This window comes from Oncorhynchus nerka, linkage group LG18, assembly GCF_034236695.1.
Source record: "Oncorhynchus nerka isolate Pitt River linkage group LG18, Oner_Uvic_2.0, whole genome shotgun sequence".
Lineage (NCBI taxonomy): Eukaryota > Metazoa > Chordata > Actinopteri > Salmoniformes > Salmonidae > Oncorhynchus > Oncorhynchus nerka.
This window is the reverse complement of record NC_088413.1, coordinates 27,263,009-27,290,289: the sequence shown is the minus strand read 5'-3', so window position 1 is coordinate 27,290,289 and position 27,281 is coordinate 27,263,009. Positions and strand designations below refer to the sequence as shown.

At 41.6% G+C, this 27,281-nt stretch overlaps 1 protein-coding gene across 1 annotated transcript in view; it reads left to right on the top strand.

The window, feature by feature from the left end:
• LOC115124987 (lipopolysaccharide-responsive and beige-like anchor protein) overlaps positions 1-27,281 on the top strand; it is a 295,611-nt gene that overhangs the window by 262,431 nt on the left and 5,899 nt on the right. The window contains exons 32-34 of the mRNA XM_065003331.1: positions 12,248-12,415; positions 25,128-25,229; positions 25,467-25,663. Of these exons, the coding sequence (XP_064859403.1) occupies positions 12,248-12,415; positions 25,128-25,229; positions 25,467-25,663 (467 nt within the window). The remainder of the gene's footprint in view (positions 1-12,247; positions 12,416-25,127; positions 25,230-25,466; positions 25,664-27,281) is intronic.

Below are 27,281 nucleotides of genomic sequence, written 5' to 3'. Positions count from 1 at the left end.
CTATATATTCTGCTCCGTCTCTATATATTCTGTATATCCCAGCTCCGTCTCTATATATTCTGTATATCCCAGCTCCGTCTCTATATATCCGTCTCTATATATCCCGGCTCCGTCTCTATATATATATTCTGTATATCCCAGCTCCGTCTCTATATATTCTGTATATCCCAGCTCCGTCTCTATATATTCTGTATATCCAGCTCCGTCTCTATATATTCTGTATATCCCAGCTCCGTCTCTATATATTCTGTATATCCCAGCTCCGTCTCTATATATTCTGTATATCCCAGCTCCGTCTCTATATATTCTGTATATCCCAGCTCCGTCTCTATATATTCTGTATATCCGGCTCCGTCTCTATATATTCTGTATATCCCAGCTCCGTCTCTATATATTCTGTATATCCCAGCTCCCGTCTCTATATATTCTGTATATCCCAGCTCGTCTCTATATCCCGGCTCCGTCTCTATATATTCTGTATATCCCAGCTCCGTCTCTATATATTCTGTATATCCCAGCTCCGTCTCTATATATTCTGTATATCCCAGCTCCGTCTCTATATATTCTGTATATCCCTGCTCAGTCTCTATATATCCGGCTCCGTCTCTATATATTCTGTATATCCCGGCTCCGTCTCTATATATTCTGCCCAGTCTCTATATATTCTGTATATCCCGGCTCCAGTCTCTATATATTCTGTATATCCCGGCTCAGTCTCTATATATCCGGCTCAGTCTCTATATATTCTGTATATCCCAGCTCAGTCTCTATATATTCTGTATATCCCGGCTCCGTCTCTATATATTCTGTATATCCCAGCTCCGTCTCTATATATTCTGTATATCCCGGCTCCGTCTCTATATATCCCGGCTCAGTCTCTATATATTCTGTATATCCCGGCTCAGTCTCTATATATTCTGTATATCCCGGCTCAGTCTCTATATATTCTGTATATCCCGGCTCAGTCTCTATATATTCTGTATATCCCAGCTCCGTCTCTATATATTCTGTATATCCCAGCTCCGTCTCTATATATTCTGTATATCCCAGCTCCGTCTCTATATATTCTGTATATCCCGGCTCCGTCTCTATATATTCTGTATATCCCGGCTCCGTCTCTATATATTCTGTATATCCCGGCTCAGTCTCTATATATCCCGGCTCCGTCTCTATATATTCTGTATATCCCGGCTCCGTCTCTATATATTCTGTATATCCCGGCTCCGTCTCTATATATTCTGTATATCCCAGCTCCGTCTCTATATATTCTGTATATCCCAGCTCCGTCTCTATATATTCTGTATATCCCAGCTCCGTCTCTATATATCCCGGCTCCGTCTCTATATATCCCGGCTCCGTCTCTATATATCCCGGCTCCGTCTCTATATATCCCGGCTCCGTCTCTATATATTCTGTATATCCCAGCTCCGTCTCTATATATTCTATATATCCCAGCTCCGTCTCTATATATTCTGTATATCCCAGCTCCGTCTCTATATATCCCGGCTCCGTCTCTATATATTCTGTATATCCAGCTCCGTCTCTATATATTCTATATATTCTGTAGCTCCCGTCTCTATATATTCTGTATATCCCGGCTCCGTCTCTATATATTCTGTATATCCCGGCTCCGTCTCTATATATTCTGTATATCCGGCTCCGTCTCTATATATTCTGTATATCCCTGCTCCGTCTCTATATATTCTGTATATCCCGGCTCCGTCTCTATATATTCTGTATATCCAGCTCCGTCTCTATATATTCTGTATATCCCAGCTCCGTCTCTATATATTCTGTATATCCCGGCTCCGTCTCTATATATTCTATATATCCGTCTCTTCTATATATCCGGCTCCGTCTCTATATATTCTGTATATCCCGGCTCCGTCTCTATATATTCTGTATATCCCAGCTCCGTCTCTATATATTCTGTATATCCCAGCTCCGTCTCTATATATTCTGTATATCCCAGCTCCGTCTCTATATATTCTGTATATCCCAGCTCCGTCTCTATATATTCTGTATATCCCAGCTCCGTCTCTATATATTCTGTATATCCCAGCTCCGTCTCTATATATTCTGTATATCCGGCTCCGTCTCTATATATTCTGTATATCCCAGCTCCGTCTCTATATATTCTGTATATCCCAGCTCCGTCTCTATATATTCTGTATATCCCGGCTCCGTCTCTATATATTCTGTATATCCCGGCTCCGTCTCTATATATTCTGTATATCCCGTCTCTATATATTCTGTATATCCCGGCTCCGTCTCTATATATTCTGTATATCCCGTCTCTATATATTCTGTATATCCCGGCTCCGTCTCTGTATATTCTGTATATCAGCTCTCTATATATTCTGTATATCCCAGCTCCGTCTCTATATATTCTGTATATCCCGGCTCAGTCTCTATATATCCCGGCTCCGTCTCTATATATTCTGTATATCCCGGCTCCGTCTCTATATATCCCGGCTCAGTCTCTATATATTCTGTATATCCCGGCTCCGTCTCTATATATTCTGTATATCCCAGTCTCTGTATATCCGCTCCGTCTCTCTATATATTCTGTATATCCCGGCTCCGTCTCTATATATTCTGTATATCCCGGCTCCGTCTCTATATATAGTCTCTATATATTCTGTATATCCCGGCTCAGTCTCTATATATTCTGTATATCCCGGCTCAGTCTCTATATATCCCGGCTCAGTCTCTATATATTCTGTATATCCCGGCTCAGTCTCTATATATTCTGTATATCCCGGCTCAGTCTCTATATATTCTGTATATCCCGGCTCCGTCTCTATATATTCTGTATATCCCGGCTCCGTCTCTATATATCGGCTCAGTCTCTATATATTCTGTATATCGGCTCAGTCTCTATATATTCTGTATATCGGCTCCGTCTCTATATATTCTGTATATCCCGGCTCCGTCTCTATATATTCTGTATATCCCAGCTCCGTCTCTATATATTCTGTATATCCCAGCTCCGTCTCTATATATTCTGTATATCCCAGCTCCGTCTCTATATATTCTGTATATCCCAGCTCCGTCTCTATATATTCTGTATATCCCGGCTCCGTCTCTATATATTCTGTATATCCCGGCTCAGTCTCTATATATCCCGGCTCCGTCTCTATATATTCTGTATATCCCGGCTCCGTCTCTATATATTCTGTATATCCCGGCTCCGTCTCTATATATTCTGTATATCCCAGCTCCGTCTCTATATATTCTGTATATCCCAGCTCCGTCTCTATATATTCTGTATATCCCAGCTCCGTCTCTATATATTCTGTATATCCCAGCTCCGTCTCTATATATCCCGGCTCCGTCTCTATATATCCCGGCTCCGTCTCTATATATCCCGGCTCCGTCTCTATATATTCTGTATATCCCAGCTCCGTCTCTATATATTCTGTATATCCCAGCTCCGTCTCTATATATTCTGTATATCCCAGTCTCCGTCTCTATATATTCTGTATATCCCAGCTCCGTCTCTATATATTCTGTATATCCCAGCTCCGTCTCTATATATTCTGTATATATCCGTCTCTCTATATATTCTGTATATCCCGGCTCCGTCTCTATATATTCTGTATATCCCGGCTCCGTCTCTATATATTCTGTATATCCCGGCTCCGTCTCTATATATTCTGTATATCCCGGCTCCGTCTCTATATATTCTGTATATCCCGGCTCCGTCTCTATATATTCTGTATATCCAGCTCCGTCTCTATATATTCTGTATATCCCTCCGTCTCTATATATCCCAGCTCCGTCTCTATATATCTGTATATCCCGGCTCCGTCTCTATATATTCTGTATATCCCGGCTCCGTCTCTATATATTCTGTATATCCCGGCTCCGTCTCTATATATTCTGTATATCCCAGCTCCGTCTCTATATATTCTGTATATCCCGGCTCCGTCTCTATATATTCTGTATATCCCAGCTCCGTCTCTATATATTCTGTATATCCCGGCTCCGTCTCTATATATTCTGTATATCCCAGCTCCGTCTCTATATATTCTGTATATCCCTGCTCCGTCTCTATATATTCTGTATATCCCGGCTCCGTCTCTATATATTCTGTATATCCCAGCTCCGTCTCTATATATTCTGTATATCCCGGCTCCGTCTCTATATATTCTGTATATCCCGGCTCCGTCTCTATATATTCTGTATATCCCGGCTCCGTCTCTATATATCCCAGCTCCGTCTCTATATATCCCGGCTCCGTCTCTATATATTCTGTATATCCCGGCTCCGTCTCTATATATTCTGTATATCCCGGCTCCGTCTCTATATATTCTGTATATCCCGGCTCCGTCTCTATATATTCTGTATATCCCAGCTCAGTCTCTATATATTCTGTATATCCCAGCTCCGTCTCTATATATTCTGTATATCCGTCTCTGTATATTCTGTATATCCCAGCTCCGTCTCTATATATTCTGTATATCCCTGCTCCGTCTCTATATATTCTGTATATCCCAGCTCCGTCTCTATATATTCTATATATCGGCTCCGTTCTGTATATCCCGGCTCCGTCTCTATATATTCTGTATATCCCGGCTCCGTCTCTATATATTCTGTATATCCGGCTCCGTCTCTATATATTCTGTATATCCCAGCTCCGTCTCTATATATTCTGTATATCCCAGCTCCGTCTCTATATATTCTGTATATCCCAGCTCCGTCTCTATATATTCTATATATATTCTGTATATCCCAGCTCCGTCTCTATATATTCTGTATATCCCAGCTCCGTCTCTATATATTCTGTATATCCCAGCTCCGTCTCTATATATTCTGTATATCCCGGCTCCGTCTCTATATATTCTGTATATCCGTCTCTATATATTCTGTATATCCCAGCTCCGTCTCTATATATTCTGTATATCCCAGCTCCGTCTCTATATATTCTGTATATCCCAGCTCCGTCTCTATATATTCTATATATCCCGCTCCGTCTCTCAGTCTCTGTATATCCCAGCTCCGTCTCTATATATTCTGTATATCCCGGCTCCGTCTCTATATATTCTGTATATCCCAGCTCAGTCTCTATATATTCTGTATATCCCAGCTCCGTCTCTATATATTCTGTATATCCCGGCTCCGTCTCTATATATTCTGTATATCCCAGCTCCGTCTCTATATATTCTGTATATCCCAGCTGCGTCTCTATATATTCTGTATATCCCAGCTCCGTCTCTATATATCCCGGCTCCGTCTCTATATATTCTGTATATCCCAGCTCCGTCTCTATATATTCTGTATATCCCGGCTCCGTCTCTATATATTCTGTATATCCCGGCTCCGTCTCTATATATTCTGTATATCCCGGCTCCGTCTCTATATATTCTGTATATCCCAGCTCCGTCTCTATATATTCTGTATATCCCAGCTCCGTCTCTATATATTCTATATATCCCGGCTCAGTCTCTATATATTCTGTATATCCCGGCTCCGTCTCTATATATTCTGTATATCCCGGCTCAGTCTCTATATATTCTATATATACCAGCTCCGTCTCTATATATTCCGGCTCAGTCTCTATATATTCTGTATATCCCGGCTCAGTCTCTATATATTCTGTATATCCCGGCTCCGTCTCTATATATTCTGTATATCCCGGCTCCGTCTCTATATATCCCGGCTCAGTCTCTATATATTCTGTATATCCCGGCTCAGTCTCTATATATTCTGTATATCCCGGCTCAGTCTCTATATATCCCGGCTCAGTCTCTATATATTCTGTATATCCCGGCTCAGTCTCTATATATTCTGTATATCCCGGCTCAGTCTCTATATATTCTGTATATCCCAGCTCCGTCTCTATATATTCTGTATATCCCAGCTCCGTCTCTATATATTCTGTATATCCCAGCTCCGTCTCTATATATTCTGTATATCCCGGCTCCGTCTCTATATATTCTGTATATCCCGGCTCCGTCTCTATATATTCTGTATATCCCGGCTCAGTCTCTATATATCCCGGCTCCGTCTCTATATATTCTGTATATCCCGGCTCCGTCTCTATATATTCTGTATATCCCGGCTCCGTCTCTATATATTCTGTATATCCCAGCTCCGTCTCTATATATTCTGTATATCCCAGCTCCGTCTCTATATATTCTGTATATCCCGGCTCCGTCTCTATATATCCCGGCTCCGTCTCTATATATCCCGGCTCCGTCTCTATATATCCCGGCTCCGTCTCTATATATCCCGGCTCCGTCTCTATATATCCCGGCTCCGTCTCTATATATTCTGTATATCCCAGCTCCGTCTCTATATATTCTATATATCCCAGCTCCGTCTCTATATATTCTGTATATCCCAGCTCCGTCTCTATATATCCCGGCTCCGTCTCTATATATTCTGTATATCCCAGCTGCGTCTCTATATATCCCGGCTCCGTCTCTATATATTCTGTATATCCCAGCTCCGTCTCTATATATTCTGTATATCCCGGCTCCGTCTCTATATATTCTGTGTATCCCGGCTCCGTCTCTATATATTCTGTATATCCCGGCTCCGTCTCTATATATTCTGTATATCCCGGCTCCGTCTCTATATATTCTGTATATCCCGGCTCCGTCTCTATATATTCTGTATATCCCGGCTCCGTCTCTATATATTCTGTATATCCCGGCTCCGTCTCTATATATTCTGTATATCCCGGCTCCGTCTCTATATATCCCAGCTCCGTCTCTATATATCCCGGCTCCGTCTCTATATATTCTGTATATCCCGGCTCCGTCTCTATATATTCTGTATATCCCGGCTCCGTCTCTATATATTCTGTATATCCCGGCTCCGTCTCTATATATTCTGTATATCCCGGCTCCGTCTCTATATATTCTGTATATCCCAGCTCAGTCTCTATATATTCTATATATCCCGGCTCAGTCTCTATATATCCCGGCTCCGTCTCTGTATATTCTGTATATCCCGGCTCCGTCTCTATATATTCTGTATATCCCGGCTCCGTCTCTATATATTCTGTATATCCCGGCTCCGTCTCTATATATTCTATATATCCCGGCTCCGTCTCTGTATATCCCGGCTCCGTCTCTGTATATTCTGTATATCCCGGCTCCGTCTCTATATATTCTGTATATCCCGGCTCCGTCTCTATATATTCTGTATATCCCGGCTCCGTCTCTATATATTCTGTATATCCCAGCTCCGTCTCTATATATTCTGTATATCCCGGCTCCGTCTCTATATATTCTGTATATCCCAGCTCCGTCTCTATATATTCTGTATATCCCGGCTCCGTCTCTATATATTCTGTATATCCCGGCTCCGTCTCTATATATTCTGTATATCCCGGCTCCGTCTCTATATATTCTGTATATCCCGGCTCCGTCTCTATATATTCTGTATATCCCAGCTCCGTCTCTGTATATCCCAGCTCCGTCTCTATATATTCTGTATATCCCAGCTGCGTCTCTATATATTCTGTATATCCCAGCTCCGTCTCTATATATTCTATATATCCCGGCTCAGTCTCTATATATCCCGGCTCCGTCTCTATATATTCTGTATATCCCGGCTCCGTCTCTATATATTCTGTATATCCCAGCTCCGTCTCTATATATTCTGTATATCCCAGCTCCGTCTCTATATATTCTGTATATCCCGGCTCCGTCTCTATATATTCTGTATATCCCAGCTGCGTCTCTATATATTCTGTATATCCCGGCTCCGTCTCTATATATTCTGTATATCCCAGCTCAGTCTCTATATATCCCGGCTCCGTCTCTATATATTCTGTATATCCCAGCTCCGTCTCTATATATTCTATATATCCCGGCTCAGTCTCTATATATTCTGTATATCCCGGCTCCGTCTCTATATATTCTGTATATCCCGGCTCCGTCTCTATATATTCTGTATATCCCGGCTCCGTCTCTATATATTCTGTATATCCCGGCTCCGTCTCTATATATTCTGTATATCCCAGCTCCGTCTCTATATATTCTGTATATCCCAGCTCCGTCTCTATATATTCTATATATACCAGCTCCGTCTCTATATATCCCGGCTCCGTCTCTATATATTCTGTATATCCCGGCTCCGTCTCTATATATTCTGTATATCCAGCTCCGTCTCTATATATTCTGTATATCCCAGCTCGTCTCTATATATTCTGTATATCCCAGCTCCGTCTCTATATATTCTGTATATCCCGGCTCCGTCTCTATATATTCTGTATATCCCAGCTCCGTCTCTGTATATCCCGGCTCCGTCTCTATATATTCTGTATATCCCGGCTCCGTCTCTATATTCTGTATATCTGTCTCTATATATTCTGTATATCCCGTCTCTATATATTCTGTATATCCGGCTCCGTCTCTATATATTCTGTATATCCCAGCTGCGTCTCTGTATATCCCGGCTCCGTCTCTATATATTCTGTATATCCCGGCTCCGTCTCTATATATTCTGTATATCCCGGCTCCGTCTCTATATATTCTGTATATCCCAGCTGCGTCTCTGTATATCCCGGCTCCGTCTCTATATATTCTGTATATCCCAGCTCCGTCTCTATATATCCCGGCTCCGTCTCTATATATTCTGTATATCCCAGCTGCGTCTCTGTATATCCCGGCTCCGTCTCTATATATTCTGTATATCCCAGCTCCGTCTCTATATATTCTGCTCCCGTCTCTATATATTCTGTATATATTCTGTATATCCCGGCTCCGTCTCTATATATTCTGTATATCCCGGCTCCGTCTCTATATATTCTGTATATCCCGGCTCCGTCTCTATATATTCTGTATATCCCGGCTCCGTCTCTATATATTCTGTATATCCCGGCTCCGTCTCTATATATTCTGTATATCCCGGCTCCGTCTCTATATATTCTGTATATCCCGGCTCCGTCTCTATATATTCTGTATATCCCAGCTCCGTCTCTATATATCCCGGCTCCGTCTCTATATATTCTGTATATCCCGGCTCCGTCTCTATATATTCTGTATATCCCAGCTCCGTCTCTATATATTCTGTATATCCCAGCTCAGTCTCTATATATCCCGGCTCCGTCTCTATATATTCTGTATATCCCAGCTCCGTCTCTATATATTCTATATATCCCGGCTCAGTCTCTATATATCCCGGCTCCGTCTCTATATATTCTGTATATCCCGGCTCCGTCTCTATATATTCTGTATATCCCGGCTCCGTCTCTATATATTCTGTATATCCCGGCTCCGTCTCTATATATTCTGTATATCCCAGCTCCGTCTCTATATATCCCGGCTCCGTCTCTATATATCCCGGCTCCGTCTCTATATATCTCGGCTCCGTCTCTATATATCCCGGCTCCGTCTCTATATATCCCGGCTCCGTCTCTATATATCCCGGCTCCGTCTCTCTATATCCCGGCTCCGTCTCTCTATATCCCGGCTCCGTCTCTCTATATCCCGGCTCCGTCTCTCTATATCCCGGCTCCGTCTCTCTATATCCCGGCTCCGTCTCTCTATATCCCGGCTCCGTCTCTATATATCCCGGCTCCGTCTCTATATATCCCGGCTCCGTCTCTATATTTCTCGGCTCCATCTCTATCCCCCAGCTCTCATCTACAACCCCATTCAGAACCACTCTGGAGATCTACAAAAGGCCTCTGATTCAATTTTGAAAGGCAGAAGCTCTCTATCTCTCCATCTCCTATAAAGGGGGGGAAGAGGGTCGGAGAAGAGAGAGACCATTGTGTGTCTGTCTCAGGGGTGTGCGACCGGAACACAAACACGGTTTTAATCTTACACGCGTTCAACAGCTGCTGTCCTGCTCCCCGTAGCCCCCCAGGTTAAAGAATAGGATTGATTTGATCAATTTACAACACTTGATTTGGAAACAGCGACACTCTCCTCCCTCCCCACCTTGCTCATAGTGCCCTATTGATTGAATGTAATCTGAAATTGAAGTGGGTGGGGGTGTATTTAAAGGGATAGTTCGCCCAAATTAAATATTGGTTTCCTTACCCTGAAAGCCGTCTATGGACAAGGTATAACACCAATCCATACTTATGTTTTAGCATTTGTGGCACAATTACCATTCATCCATGGGACTGATATTAGCATTGTTTCGCCTCAAATCATCTACAAGTAACTTTGTTGAGCTTCACAATCAATTTGAGAATTGTTTAGATACTTAAAACCTGTAACACCCACGTCATGTTACCCACATACCAACTTAGAATGAAGTCTTAGATTTGGCATAGTTCCTGCACTGTGTGGAAATGAATCCATAATTAGGAATCTATAATTATTTTCTAGTGTATATATGAACTGTCAGACATTTTTAATATTACATAGCTATGATGTCTTGGTTAACTGTGTCTGTAAGAAGCTGAGCCAGACTGCGCACGTGGACACACACACAATTATCCCTCTCTTTATCCAGATAAAAGGTCATTATGAAACAGACAGTGAAGCTGACACCCAGACAGAAATGCACCCTGGGTTGCAGAACAGTGAAGTGTGTCTGCAATACTAGATACATATTCACTGACTGACTGTAGAGGTCACAGTATGACGAGGGTAAGGCCTGTTAGACAGCCGTGGTGCTGTTACTATGGGCCTGCAATCTGAGAGCAATTACACACGTGCGCACACAAACACCAAGAGAAGATATTTACACTTCTTTGAAAATCAGCGTGAGGCTGTGAGCTCATCTGGAAGGTGTACAGTAGTTAAGACAGCAGACACATGCAGGTATATTAATGGTTCAGAGTGTGTTTTTACTCCAGCAGACATGCAGGTATATTAATGGTTCAGAGTGTGTTTTTACTCCAGCAGACATGCAGGTATATTAATGGTTCAGAGTGTGTTTTTACTCCAGCAGACACAAGCAACAACTAGGTATATTAATGGTTCAGAGAGGGTGTTTTTACTCCAGCAGACACATGCAGGTATATTAATGGTTCAGTGTGTTTTTACTCCAGCAGACACATGCAGGTATATTAATGGTTCAGAGTGTGTTTTTACTCCAGCAGACACATGCAGGTATATTAATGGTTCAGAGTGTGTTTTTACTCCAGCAGACACATGCAGGTATATTAATGGTTCAGAGTGTGTTTTTACTCCAGCAGACACATGCAGGTATATTAATGGTTCAGAGTGTGTTTTTACTCCAGCAGACACATGCAGGTATATTAATGGTTCAGAGTGTTTTTACTCCAGCAGACACATGCAGGTATATTAATGGTTCAGACAGTGTTTTTACTCCAGCAGACACAAGCAACAACTAGGTATGTTAATGTTTCAGAGAGTGTGTTTTTACTCCAGCAGACACATGCAGGTATATTAATGTTTCAGAGAGTGTGTTTTTACTCCAGCAGACACAAGCAACAACTAGGTATGTTAATGTTTCAGAGAGTGTGTTTTTACTCCAGCAGACACATGCAGGTATATTAATGGTTCAGAGTGTGTTTTTACTCCAGCAGACACATGCAGGTATATTAATGGTTCAGAGAGTGTGTTTTTACTCCAGCAGACACAAGCAACAACTAGGTATGTTAATGGTTCAGAGAGTGTGTTTTTACTCCAGCAGACACATGCAGGTATATTAATGGTTCAGAGTGTGTTTTTACTCCAGCAGACACAAGCAACAACTAGGTATATTAATGGTTCAGAGTGTGTTTTTACTCCAGCAGACACAAGCAACAACTAGGTATATTAATGGTTCAGAGTGTGTTTTTACTCCAGCAGACACATGCAGGTATATTAATGGTTCAGAGAGTGTTTTTACTCCATCAGGCACATGCAACAACTAGGTATATTAATGGTTCAGAGAGTGTTTTTACTCCATCAGGCACATGCAACAACTAGGTATATTAATGGTTCAGAGAGTGTTTTTACTCCATCAGGCACATGCAACAACTAGGTATGTTAATGGTTCAGAGAGTGTTTTTACTCCAGCAGACACATGCAGGTATATTAATGGTTCAGAGAGTGTGTTTTTCCTCAGCACATTTGTTTGCAAGTAGATGGTTTATATGAGGGAATATTGAGACATTCTATGTTAATTACAGTTTTATACATGTTATTTTAGAATGTTTGCCATTAGTGTTGCTGTAATACTACTGTAAATTGTGTAGCTTGCATGTCAAGTGCCAAATACAGTACATCAAGTACAGTAAAATAAATTGCTACTGTATTTTAATATTTCATAACTAGAATAAAAATCAGGGCTGTGGCTCATATTGTGTGTGTGTGTCTAGGGAAGCTGACCCAGATCGTGTTTGGTCACCGTGACGTGGTGACGTGTCTGGCCAGGTCTGAGTCGTACATCGGAGGGGACTGCTACGTCCTATCAGGCTCCAGAGACGCCACGTTACTGCTCTGGTACTGGAATGGAAAACACAGCAGCATCGGAGAGAACCCCGGAAGTGAGTACACTCCTTATGCTAGGGGGAATCCTACAGTAACATGACGAGTAAGTCAGTGTTTACACAGGCAGCCCAATTCAGATTTTTTTTTTTCTTACTAATTGGTCTTTTGACCAATCAGATCAGCTCTTTTGCAAATAATTGGGAAAACAATCTGAATAGGGCTGCCTGTGTAAAGTACCACACTGTCGCCCAGAACCCTCTCTCTCAGAGACAGGTCTGACTGTATTTACGGCCCCAGTCTGTAAAGTAACAATTAGTTTCATCTGACCACACGACGTCTCCTATACACAGATTGGATTTTAGGGAACTAACTGTGGTCAAGAAATGGGCTCTCTCTCTATAGTGTGTGTGTGTGTGTGTGTGTGTGTGTGTGTGTGTGTGTGAGAATGTCAGTGTGTGTGTGTTGTCCCTCCATGTGTGTGTGAGTGAGAGTCCGAGGGCCACTTAGAGACGGTAGATGTGACGTGGGGGTCGCTGGTCACATGAAAGCCCAAGACCTTCCATCTGATGCGGGGTTCGAACAGTCATGAGAAGTGCAAAACGTTACCGTTGGGGGCCGCCCCTTACAGCCCTTACTCTTACCATGACATATGACACGGACTGTGATGATCAAAGGACTAAACACAGCACAGAGCAGTGAGAGTCACTGCCTCCATGGTACTAATTTGGCTGGCTTAAGAGACCCTTACATCCCGTTAAGTGCTCTGCTACAAATGGACTGCAATTTATGACAAATTGTGATTTGGTTAATAAGAAGCATCGGTTGTTGATCTGGAACACGGAACGTTAGATGACAGCGTGTCACTGACCTCATCTGGTGTTTTGGAGGTGGATGTCGCAGTCTTTCCCACCACGAGTGGAATTTACCAAGAGGTGTTTCCAAAACTAAAATGAACCAAAAGTGTGGTACATGGCTACGGGAAGGTGGGCATGTTGCTTAAGTTACAAAATACAGACTTTTGATTTTGGCTGCTATATTATAGATTTTGGCTGCTATTTTATAGATTTTGGCTGCTATTTTACAGATTTGGCCTGCTATTTTACAGATTTGGCCTGCTATTTTACAGATTTGGCCTGCTATTTTACAGATTTGGCCTGCTATTTTATAGATTTTGGCTGCTATTTTACAGATTTGGCCTGCTATTTTATAGATTTGGCCTGCTATTTTATAGATTTTGCCTGCTATTTTACAGATTTGGCCTGCTATTTTACAGATTTGGCCTGCTATTTTATAGATTTTGGCTGCTATTTTACAGATTTGGCCTGCTATTTTACAGATTTGGCCTGCTATTTTATAGATTTTGGCTGCTATTTTACAGATTTGGCCTGCTATTTTATAGATTTTGCCTGCTATTTTACAGATTTGGCCTGCTATTTTATAGATTTTACATTTACATTACATTTACATTTAAGTCATTTAGCAGACGCTCTTATCCAGAGCGACTTACAAATTGGTGCTTTCACCTTATGACATCCAGTGGAACAGCCACTTTACAATAGTGCATCTAGGTCTTTTAAGGGGGGGGGGGGGGGGGAGAAGGATTACTTTATCCTATCCTAGGTATTCCTTAAAGAGGCTGCTATTTTACAGATTTGGCCTGCTATTTTATAGATTTTGGCTGCTATTTTACAGAGTTGGCCTGCTATTTTACAGATTTGGCCTGCTATTTTACAGATTTGGCCTGCTATTTTACAGATTTGGCCTGCTATTTTATAGATTTTGGCTGCTATTTTACAGATTTGGCCTGCTATTTTATAGATTTTGCCTGCTATTTTACAGATTTGGCCTGCTATTTTACAGATTTGGCCTGCTATTTTATAGATTTTGGCTGCTATTTTACAGATTTGGCCTGCTATTTTATAGATTTTGGCTGCTATTTTACAGATTTGGCCTGCTATTTTATAGATTTTGGCTGCTATTTTACAGATTTGGGCTGCTATTTTACAGATTTGGCCTGCTATTTTACAGATTTGGGCTGCTATTTTACAGATTTGGCCTGCTATTTTACAGATTTGGCCTGCTATTTTACAGATTTGGCCTGCTATTTTACAGATTTTGGCTGCTATTTTACAGATTTGGCTGCTATTTTATAGATTTGGCTGCTATTTACAGGTTTGGCTGCTATTTACAGATTTTGACTGCTATTTACAGATTTTGACTGCTATTTTACAGATTTTGGCTCCTATTTTACAGATTTGGCTGCTATTTGGTGATTTAGCAGTCGAGGTATTCCGTGTTTCCGAGGTGTAAATTACCATTGGGCCGCATATTCGGTTAATTCTAAATGATATAAATAAGTAAATGTATAATATATTACCATATGAGGTTAGTACTTCACACATGGATGATTACATCACTCTGAGGACAATCAGTAGAAATGTACATTTCATTATTAAAACATGCATACTGTGGGCTGTGTTAATTTATACCAAATAGATCAAACAAGAAAAGATGATTACATTCTACATACATTAAATGATGTGTGTTCCTTATGAATCCCCAATTCCACATGGGCTACGCATGACTTTAAGGTTGGCAGATTTGATTGAATGGGGCAGTTGGTATAGGTCTAGGGTATCTGTGTCGATATGTAGGTTGTTCTTCTCCTGCCTCAGGCAGTGCCAGTTTGCATGGTGTACAGTCGAGTAGTGAATCTGTGTGTTTGTATAAAGTGTGTGTACAGTACCTTCAGAAAGTATTCATACCCATTGACTTATTCCACCTTTTGTTGTGTTACAGCCTGAATTCAAAATGGTTTAAATACATATAATTTCCCCCCTTCCCATCGACACTCAATTCCCCATAATGACAAATAGAAAACATGATTTTAGAAATGTTACCAAAGTTATTGATAATGAAATACAGAAATATCTCATTTACATAAGTATTCACACCCCTGAGTCAATACTTTGTAGAAGCTGTCTTTCTGGGTACGTCTCTAAGAGCTTTCCGCATCTGGATTGTACAACACTTGCCCATTATTATTTTCAAAATTCTTCAAGCTCTTGTCAAGTTGGTTGTTGATCATTGCTAGACAACCATTTTCAGGTCTTGCCATAGATTTTCAAGTAGATATAAGTCATAACTGTATCTCGGCCACTCAAGAACATGCACGGTCTTCTTGGTAAGCAATTCCAGTGTATATTTGGACTTGTATTTTAGGTTGTTGTCCTGCTGAAAGGTGAATTCATCTCCCAGTGTCTGGTGGAAAGCAAACAACCAGATTTTTCTCTAGGATTTTGCCTGTGCTTAGCTCCATTACGTTTATTTTCTACCCTGAAAAACTCCCCAGTCCTTAACGATTACAAGCATACCCATAACATGATGCAGTCAGTAATATGCTGGAAAATATGAAGAGTGGTACTCAGTAATATGTTTGGGGCAAATCCAATACAACACTTTGTATTCAGGACAACAAGTTAATTGCTTTGTCACATTTTTTGCAGTATTACCTTAGTGCCTTGTTGCAAACAGGATGGATATTTAGGAGAATTTGTATTCTGTACAGGCATCCTTATTTTCCCTCTGTCAATTAGGTAAATTAGTGTGGAGTAACTACAATGTTGTTGATCCATCCTCAGTTATCTCCTATCACAGCTATTAAACTCCGTAACTGTTTTAAAGTCACCATTGTCCTCATGGTGAAATCCCTGAGCTGTTTCCTTCCTCTCTGGCATCTGAGTTAGGAAGGACACCTGTATCTTTGTAGTGACTGGGTGTATTGATACACAAGTGTAACTTCACCATGCTCGAATAGATATTCAATGTCTTTTTAATTTTAAGTTTTATCTACCAATAGTAGGTGCCCTTATTTGCGAGGCATTGGAAAACATTCCTGGTCTTTGTGGTTGAATCTGTGTTTGAAATATACTGCTCGACTGAGGGACCTTACAGATAATTATATGTGTGGGGAACAGAGATAATGTAGGCATTTAAAAATCATGTTAAACACTAAGTCCATGCAACTTATTGTGACTTTTTAAGCATTTCTACTACTGAACTAATTTAGGCTTGCCATAACAAAGGGCTTGAATACTTATTGACTCAAGACATTTCAGCTTTTCATTTGTAAAAATGTTTATAAACATAATTCCACTTTGACATCATGGGATATTGTGTGTTGACCTGTGACACATTTGTTAAAATTTGATAAAATATTTTATTCAAAACTCAACAAAATGTGGAAAAAGTCAAGCAGTGTAAATACATTTCTGAAGGCTCTGTATCTGTATATGTGCATCTGTTATTCTTTGGCCTGAGCCAGCCTGCGTTGTGTACAGAGTAGTTTGTGTGAATCAAGTGTGTCTCTGTCTTTCTTTTGTCGGTCTCTGTCTCGGTCTCTGAGTGTGTGTGCATCTGTTATCCTCCAGCCTGCCAGATTCTGCATGGTGCAGCAGTGAGTCTTAGCAGCAGTACTTTAATCAGTCCGGCCCACCACCACAATATGATGCTCCATTGCTCTAGGGTCTGCTAACCATAGGACACACACACACACACACACACACACACACCTACACAATCAGTGCCTGATCCGTACACTCTTCTCTGTGAGTGAGTGAAGAGCAGTAGGTAGCATGCACAGTGGGAGGGGATTCTGCAGACTATGTTGACCTCTGGTGGCTCAACGGTAGAACACACAGGTTTCATGGGTCCCCCCCCACATTTTAAACCATTACGTTTTAATAAAGATACATTTAGGAAGTAGCCTATAGATAATCATTCAGTGAACCACAGCTGAAATATATTTATATTTTGTCTCTCTAAGCATTACACACACACAAACACACACCCAGGTAAATGATACCCTACTCAGTACACAAACACACACACATGTATCTTTCCCCAGGTAAATGATAACCTTCTCAGTACACACACACACACACATCTTTCCCCAGGCAAATGATACCCTTCCCAGTACACACACACACACTTACCTTTCCCCAGGTAAATGATATCCTTCTCAGTACACACACACACACACACACACACACACACACACACATTTACCTTTCCCCAGGCAATGATACCCTTCCCAGTACACACACACACACACACACACACATTTACCTTTCCCCAGGTAAATGATATCCTTCTCAGTACACACACACACACACACACACACACACACACACACACACACACACACACACACACACACATTTACCTTTCCCCAGGCAAATGATACCCTTCCCAGTACACACACACACACACATTTACCTTTCCCCAGGTAAATGATACCCTTCTCAGTACACACACACACACACATTTACCTTTCCCCAGGCAAATGATACCCTTCCCAGTACACACACACACACATTTACCTTTCCCCAGGTAAATGATACCCTTCCCAGTACACACACACACACACATTTACCTTTCCCCAGGTAAATGATACCCTTCTCAGTACACACACACACACACACACATTTCTCTTTCCCCAGGTAAATGATACCCTTCTCAGTACACACACACACTCTCTCACACACACACACACAAATTTCTCTTTCCCCAGGTAAGTGATACTCTTTTCAGTCTACACACACACGTACGTTAGCAGTGTTGGTTTTATGTATTATATTGTAATCAGATGTCTGCCTAATGCAAACCAAATGGTGGTGAGCAGCTCAAAAGGTTAAACGATACACCAATATATCAGTTTTATTCATCTTCCACAGGCAAAATCCGACATCACGCTTTAATCCTCGCCGTTGTAGGGCATAAATCACCGTTTCTGACGTTTAGGGTGTTTGACAGTTAACTTAATGAAATCTATACATGGAGAGATCATGACCTGTTGGTCTGGTGTGGCCACAGTGTCAGCATGGTGGAACGTAGTTGGAAAGTCGTCATGGTGCCTGTCTGGGCCTTTAAAAGCCGTTAAAATACTTCACTGAAATGAACTTAAAGGGGTTGTCCATCATACCAGGAGCCTTTTTACTTTACAGGGGAGGTCAGTGGAGGTACAGAACGTTCTGCCTTTACCGTGTTTAGGGTTACTACCCACCAAGCTGAAGGCAGTTAGTGTATCGGAGGAGTCTGCACTAATGAAATATTTACACACTTGTTTTTTTACTCCAGCAGGCATATGCAACAACTAGGTATATTAATGTTTCAGAGAGTGTTTTTACTCCAGCAGACACATGCAACAACTAGGTATATTAATGGTTCAGAGAGTGTGTTTTTACTCCAGCAGGCACATGCAGGTATATTAATGGTTCAGAGTGTGTGTTTTTACTCCAGCAGACACATGCAGGTATATTAATGGTTCAGAGTGTGTTTTTACTCCAGCAGACACATGCAACAACTAGGTATATTAATGGTTCAGAGAGTGTGTTTTTACTCCAGCAGGCACAAGCAACAACTAGGTATATTAATGATTCAGAGAGTGTGTTTTTACTCCATCAGGCACATGCAACAACTAGGTATATTAATGTTTCAGAGAGTGTGTTTTTACTCCATCAGGCACATGCAACAACTAGGTATATTAATGTTTCAGAGAGGGTGTTTTTACTCCAGCAGACACATGCAACAACTAGGTATATTAATGTTTCAGAGAGTGTGTTTTTACTCCAGCAGACACATGCAACAACTAGGTATGTTAATGTTTCAGAGAGAGTGTTTTTACTCCAGCAGGCACATGCAGGTTTATTAATGTTTCAGAGAGTGTGTTTTTACTCCAGCAGACACATGCAGGTTTATTAATGTTTCAGAGAGTGTGTTTTTACTCCAGCAGACACATGCAGGTATATTAATGGTTCAGAGAGTGTGTTTTTACTCCAGCAGGCACATGCAGGTATATTAATGTTTCAGAGAGTGTGTTTTTACTCCAGCAGACACATGCAACAACTAGGTATATTAATGTTTCAGAGAGTGTGTTTTTACTCCATCAGGCACATGCAGGTATATTAATGTTTCAGAGAGTGTGTTTTTACTCCAGCAGACACATGCAACAACTAGGTATATTAATGTTTCAGAGAGTGTGTTTTTACTCCAGCAGACACATGCAGGTATATTAATGGTTCAGAGAGTGTGTTTTTACTCCAGCAGACACATGCAGGTATATTAATGGTTCAGAGAGTGTGTTTTTACTCCAGCAGACACATGCAACAACTAGGTATATTAATGGTTCAGAGAGTGTGTTTTTACTCCAGCAGACACATGCAGGTATATTAATGGTTCAGAGAGTGTTTTTACTCCAGCAGACACATGCAGGTATATTAATGTTTCAGAGAGTGTGTTTTTACTCCAGCAGACACATGCAGGTATATTAATGGTTCAGAGAGTGTGTTTTTACTCCAGCAGACACATGCAACAACTAGGTATATTAATGTTTAGAGTGTGTTTTTACTCCATCAGGCATTAATAGGTATATTAATGTTTCAGAGAGTGTGTTTTTACTCCAGCAGACACATGCAGGTATATTAATGTTTCAGAGAGTGTGTTTTTACTCCAGCAGACACATGCAACAACTAGGTATATTAATGGTTCAGAGAGTGTGTTTTTACTCCATCAGGCATATGCAACAACTAGGTATATTAATGTTTCAGAGAGTGTGTTTTTACTCCATCAGGCATATGCAACAACTAGGTATATTAATGTTTCAGAGAGTGTGTTTTTACTCCAGCAGACACATGCAACAACTAGGTATATTAATGGTTCAGAGAGTGTGTTTTTACTCCATCAGGCATATGCAACAACTAGGTATATTAATGTTTCAGAGAGTGTGTTTTTACTCCAGCAGACACATGCAACAACTAGGTATATTAATGTTTCAGAGAGTGTGTTTTTACTCCAGCAGACACATGCAGGTATATTAATGGTTCAGAGTGTGTTTTTACTCCAGCAGACACATGCAGGTATATTAATGGTTCAGAGTGTGTTTTTACTCCAGCAGACACATGCAACAACTAGGTATATTAATGGTTCAGAGAGTGTGTTTTTACTCCAGCAGGCACAAGCAACAACTAGGTATATTAATGATTCAGAGAGTGTGTTTTTACTCCATCAGGCACATGCAACAACTAGGTATATTAATGTTTCAGAGAGTGTGTTTTTACTCCAGCAGACACATGCAACAACTAGGTATATTAATGTTTCAGAGAGGGTGTTTTTACTCCAGCAGACACATGCAGGTATATTAATGTTTCAGAGAGTGTGTTTTTACTCCAGCAGACACATGCAACAACTAGGTATATTAATGGTTCAGAGAGTGTGTTTTTACTCCAGCAGGCACATGCAGGTATATTAATGTTTCAGAGAGTGTGTTTTTACTCCAGCAGACACATGCAACAACTAGGTATATTAATGTTTCAGAGAGTGTGTTTTTACTCCATCAGGCACATGCAGGTATATTAATGTTTCAGAGAGTGTGTTTTTACTCCAGCAGACACATGCAGGTATATTAATGGTTCAGATAGTGTTTTTACTCCAGCAGACACATGCAGGTATATTAATGTTTCAGAGAGTGTGTTTTTACTCCAGCAGACACATGCAGGTATATTAATGGTTCAGAGAGTGTGTTTTTACTCCAGCAGACACATGCAACAACTAGGTATATTAATGGTTCAGAGAGTGTGTTTTTACTCCATCAGGCACATGCAGGTATATTAATGTTTCAGAGAGTGTGTTTTTACTCCAGCAGACACATGCAACAACTAGGTATATTAATGGTTCAGAGAGTGTTTTTACTCCATCAGGCATATGCAACAACTAGGTATATTAATGTTTCAGAGAGTGTGTTTTTACTCCAGCAGACACATGCAGGTATATTAATGTTTCAGAGAGTGTGTTTTTACTCCAGCAGACACATGCAACAACTAGGTATATTAATGGTTCAGAGAGTGTGTTTTTACTCCATCAGGCATATGCAACAACTAGGTATATTAATGTTTCAGAGAGTGTGTTTTTACTCCATCAGGCATATGCAACAACTAGGTATATTAATGTTTCAGAGAGTGTGTTTTTACTCCAGCAGACACATGCAACAACTAGGTATATTAATGGTTCAGAGAGTGTGTTTTTACTCCATCAGGCATATGCAACAACTAGGTATATTAATGTTTCAGAGAGTGTGTTTTTACTCCAGCAGACACATGCAACAACTAGGTATATTAATGTTTCAGAGAGTGTGTTTTTACTCCAGCAGACACATGCAGGTATATTAATGGTTCAGAGAGTGTGTTTTTACTCCAGCAGACACATGCAGGTATATTAATGGTTCAGAGAGTGTGTTTTTACTCCAGCAGACACATGCAACAACTAGGTATATTAATGTTTCAGAGAGTGTTTTTACTCCATCAGGCACATGCAACAACTAGGTATATTAATGTTTCAGAGAGTGTGTTTTTACTCCATCAGGCATATGCAACAACTAGGTATATTAATGTTTCAGAGAGTGTGTTTTTACTCCATCAGGCACATGCAACAACTAGGTATATTAATGTTTCAGAGAGTGTGTTTTTACTCCATCAGGCACATGCAACAACTAGGTATATTAATGTTTCAGAGAGTGTGTTTTTACTCCAGCAGGCACATGCAACAACTAGGTATATTAATGGTTCAGAGTGTGTTTTTACTCCAGCAGACACATGCAACAACTAGGTATATTAATGGTTCAGAGAGTGTGTTTTTACTCCAGCAGACACATGCAGGTATATTAATGGTTCAGAGAGTGTGTTTTTACTCCAGCAGACACATGCAGGTTTATTAATGGTTCAGAGAGTGTGTTTTTACTCCAGCAGACACATGCAGGTATATTAATGGTTCAGAGAGTGTGTTTTTACTCCAGCAGACACATGCAGGTATATTAATGGTTCAGAGTGTGTTTTTACTCCAGAAGACACATGCAGGTATATTAATGGTTCAGAGAGTGTGTTTTTACTCCAGCAGACACATGCAACAACTAGGTATATTAATGTTTCAGAGAGTGTGTTTTTACTCCATCAGGCACATGCAACAACTAGGTATATTAATGTTTCAGAGAGTGTGTTTTTACTCCATCAGGCACATGCAACAACTAGGTATATTAATGTTTCAGAGAGTGTGTTTTTACTCCAGCAGGCACATGCAACAACTAGGTATATTAATGGTTCAGAGTGTGTTTTTACTCCAGCAGACACATGCAACAACTAGGTATATTAATGGTTCAGAGAGTGTGTTTTTACTCCAGCAGACACATGCAGGTATATTAATGGTTCAGAGAGTGTGTTTTTACTCCAGCAGACACATGCAGGTTTATTAATGGTTCAGAGAGTGTGTTTTTACTCCAGCAGACACATGCAGGTATATTAATGGTTCAGAGAGTGTGTTTTTACTCCAGCAGACACATGCAGGTATATTAATGGTTCAGAGTGTGTTTTTACTCCAGAAGACACATGCAGGTATATTAATGGTTCAGAGAGTGTGTTTTTACTCCAGCAGACACATGCAACAACTAGGTATATTAATGGTTCAGAGAGTGTGTTTTTACTCCAGCAGACACATGCAACAACTAGGTATATTAATGGTTCAGAGAGTGTGTTTTTACTCCAGCAGACACATGCAGGTATATTAATGGTTCAGAGAGTGTGTTTTTACTCCAGCAGACACATGCAGGTATATTAATGGTTCAGAGAGTGTGTTTTTGCTCAGCACATTTGTTTGCAAGTAGATGGTTTATATGATGTAATATTGAGACATTTATGTTAATGACAGTTTTATACATGTTATTTTAGAATGTTTACTATTGGTGTTGTTGGTAGCACTTAATATGCTGTAATACTACTGTAAATTGTTTTGCTTGTATGTCAAGTGAGTCAGTCATTTATGTGTATTGAGTTAAACTTAACCAAAGTCTAATTCAATTGCGGCGTGAAGTTGTTAAATGTGCAGTCAAAATACTCAAATGTATTCCAACGCTTGTTAATTTGCACAGTGGCTATATAGTGGGAAAAGGGCTAGTGAACATAGTCAGCTATCTCCTAGGTATGTTCTCTACAACATCAATGGTGAACATAGTCAGCTATCTCCTAGGTATGTTCTCTACAACATCAATGGTGAACATAGTCAGCTATCTCCTATGTGTGTTCTCTACCACATCAATGGTGAACATAGTCAGCTATCTCCTAGGTATGTTCTCTACAACATCAATGGTGAACATAGTCAGCTATCTCCTAGGTATGTTCTCTACAACATCAATGGTGAACATAGTCAGCTATCTCCTATGTGTGTTCTCTACCACATCAATGGTGAACATAGTCAGCTATCTCCTAGGTGTGTTCTCTACAACATCAATGGTGAACATAGTTAGCTATCTCCTAGGTGTGTTCTCTCCAACATCACTCCTCAGAACGTACTGTTCCAATCCTCAAGGCTCAGCAAAGTAACAGCATATTCTATAGGTGGCTCCCATGTTAAACAATTCGGTATTTAACAACCATGTCCATTCTAGCTTTTCCATTTCTATGACTTCCTTCTTGAAGTGCTGTCTGTCGGTCTGTCTCCTGCTGTAGTTGAACTTGACCCCGTCCTCTCCTCTGTTTGAGAAGACCCAGGGCACCGTGCGAGACGTGGCGTTGAGACGCCCTCTGTCTGATAGTGACCTCCTAATGAACTGCAGTGTGGGACTGACTGTGGTACAGTGCTTTAGCAGCTTTACTATGACCTCTGACCTCTCACCCCACATCAAAGGGAGCAGGGGTCAGCTGGGACCCCCTGTTAAACACCAATATTATCAGTGCAGCAACCTGGCTCCTGTAAAGCACCACAAAGTGGCAGACAGACTTTGCCATCCCTCAGAGAGAGAGAGAGGGAGGGAGGCAGGCAGGGAGAGAGGTTTGACTCTTTCTTCTCTGTCTACTCTGCAGTGCATGTCCGTTGGCTGTATTTACTTAACAAGTTTCATCACTGACTGATGTAGTGGTCAACATTGTGGTATATCCAACACTGGGCAGTACCAGTATTGGCAGGACAGGTGTTGATTGGTTGGAGCTAACCCAGAGCAGAACTCTTGTTTGGGCTCTTGTCTCTGATGGCTCAGCCCAATGCACGTGAATGATGGGCTGCTCTTTTTGGCACTTCTTTCTCCTCATCTCCTAAAGGACGGTGTCAGAGCCCAGTGTCTTGTCTGGAGGCAACTGGAGTTGGTTAGGTTCTTCTGGGGAAGTACAGTGTATTAAAGGAAGAGGGAGACTGTTAGTGACAAGTGTTGGAGAGAGAGAGTGGAGATGGTATCACTAGAGTCCTGTCTGTTTGCTGAGAGGGGTGGGGGTGAGTTGGGAGTGTGTCTGGTCTGGGTCTCTGATGAAGAAAAAATATTCTAGAAGAAATGGCAGCTACTATGGTCTAGTTCCAGTGATGGTCGGAGTCCACCACATAGCCACCCACTCTTAAATAAGGACCAATTCTCACAACCACCCACACCCAGTGGCTAAAACCACTGTCATGATGAGAGCTCGTCAGAATCACTCTGCCCCGTCGCATTGATTTTTTAGCTGGAGCACATACTCTGACAACATGTTGCCATTCGTTTCTGAATTCTCATTTCTGTGTGGTGAAATGCATGACCATAAAGTGGGTCTTCCACTTTGAATATACCAAGCATCACATTCGGAGGCATTATGACTTATAGGAAAATGGTTGTGTGGATTTACCGCCCTCTAGTGGCTATAAAATGAACATCCCGACACCTGATTTCCATTGGCTAGCGTGCATTTGTGTGTTTTTCCCCAGCTGAGTTTGTGACGCCCAGAGCCATCCTGACGGGTCATGACTGTGAGGTGACCTGCGCCAGTGTGTGTGCCGAGCTGGGACTGGTCATCAGTGGCTGCAGAGGTGAGTATGTGTGTGTGGATCAACCAAGGCCTCTTGCTATAGACTGGGTTCAAAGTAACTTAGATCTTGGTCACACTGACAATATGAATGTCGGTCAATGTAGACACGTCTGTAAGTCACTTTGGATTTAGAAGAAGAAGAAATGACCATGTTATAATGTCATTATGATGAAAACCCTTGAGTGAATCATTGGAAATCAGTCCCTGGTTAGTAACTTCTATGTTCCTCCACTCACAGAGGGCCCGTGTCTGATCCATTCCATGAATGGGGACCTGCTGCGGACCCTGGAGGGCCCGGGGGGTTGCGTGCAGCCCCGTCTCATCCAGTCCTCTACAGAGGGCCACGCCGTAGTCTACTACGACAAGGGACACTTCTGCTTCTTCTCCATCAATGGAAAGCTGCTGGGACACATGGAGGTGGAGGAGAACATCAGGGTAAAGGAACCCACTGATATAGAGGGACAAAGTCATTTCATTAAGCTTCTAACGGTTTGAATGTTTTGTTGGAAAGCCTAGTGTACACACATTTCAACCTTCATCAAGCCTCTCTCTGTCCTGTTCTACTGGTCTGGGGAAGTTTCTGTGCTTCATCATGCCAGTGGTCTGCTCTCTGATTAAAGGCCAGCTCTGTGGTCTGAGGCCTGTCTGCCTCAGGGCATACACATCTACAAACCCCTCACGCACACACACATCTACAAACCCCTCACGCACACACACATGTGCGCACACACATCTACAAACCCCTCACGCACACACTTCTAGCCTAGGAAGTACCAGGTCAAAGGCTCTTTCCTTCCATTTCTCCTCCAACCTCTCCTCTCCTCCAGTCCAGACAAGTCTCTTTGATCCTGGGCTCCCGTGTCGAGTCCTATCAGGTCTTAGTGCTGGTTCAACATGGCAGGAGGGCGGACATTCTCCCAGTCCTAGTCCCATTAACAACCCTCAGGCACCACACGACACATTCCCACATTTCACATTTCCTGCCTCACGGCTACGGTGTCACAAAATGGCCGCCGCTCTTTGGCCAGTTTCCCGTTCCCCCTGTTTCCGATGGGCCTGGGAAATGTAACCCAGTCCCTCATAGGCACACCTGCTTCTCATTTGAGCCAGCTGTACTCTGCCCCTGTCACCGAGTCACAGTCATAGCCACAGCCATAGCACCAGGATCTAGACTGATTACTGAGCTATATACATAAATACACCCCCCCCTCCAATAAGCAGACTGGATCAGAATTCATTGGCAGAGCAAGTCTGGTATTGAGTTGGTGTTGATGATATTGAAATCACATGCTGCTGAATAGGAAAGGTTATTAAATGGATGACCTTAGAAGTTTATAATGAGTTTCTACTGTTTCATATTCTACTGAAGATTAGGTTGGTGAGATACACATCAGATTATCCTCCAAATAGCTGTTATGAAGATTTGTTTTCCGATTTTATCCACCACCATTTTGTTACCTACAACAGTTTTGCCAATAGTGTAGCCAGCCTCCTTTTCTCATATATATAAACTGTTAAGTCTTTATCTATCAGATCACAAGACTCTCTGATAGACAGTTAGTTGCTGTCTGATCCAACACAGTTGTAGGTTTTGCCAGGTCCCCGTAGTGTACTCCCCAGCCCGTTCTTTTCATGTACATAAACCGCTAGCCATTCCTGGGCCGTTGTGCGTCTCTCCCCTGCTGGGCGTTGTAAATTCCTGCCACGTCAGACAGAATCAGGGCAGTCTTCACATCTCAGGGTAGCTCTGTGAGAGCAACGCCCCCCCCGTCTCAGTATGAGGCCTGGACGGGGGTGTTTAATGCACTGCACTAGACACCAGTATCAATCTTCAGCTAGCGCTGCGTCCCACCACACAGCAGGACTCCAGGATAAATACATGTTTGTCCTGGCCCAAGGTGTCCCCTTACAGTAGTCTTGTCCCAGACTGTGTGTGTGTGTAAATATTTATGTGTGTGGGTGCACAAGTGCTTATGTGTGCATGCAGCGTGAATGTGACTGTGTGTGTGTGACTGGGTATGTTAATAACTGGAGCCTATATTTGTATTGGTAT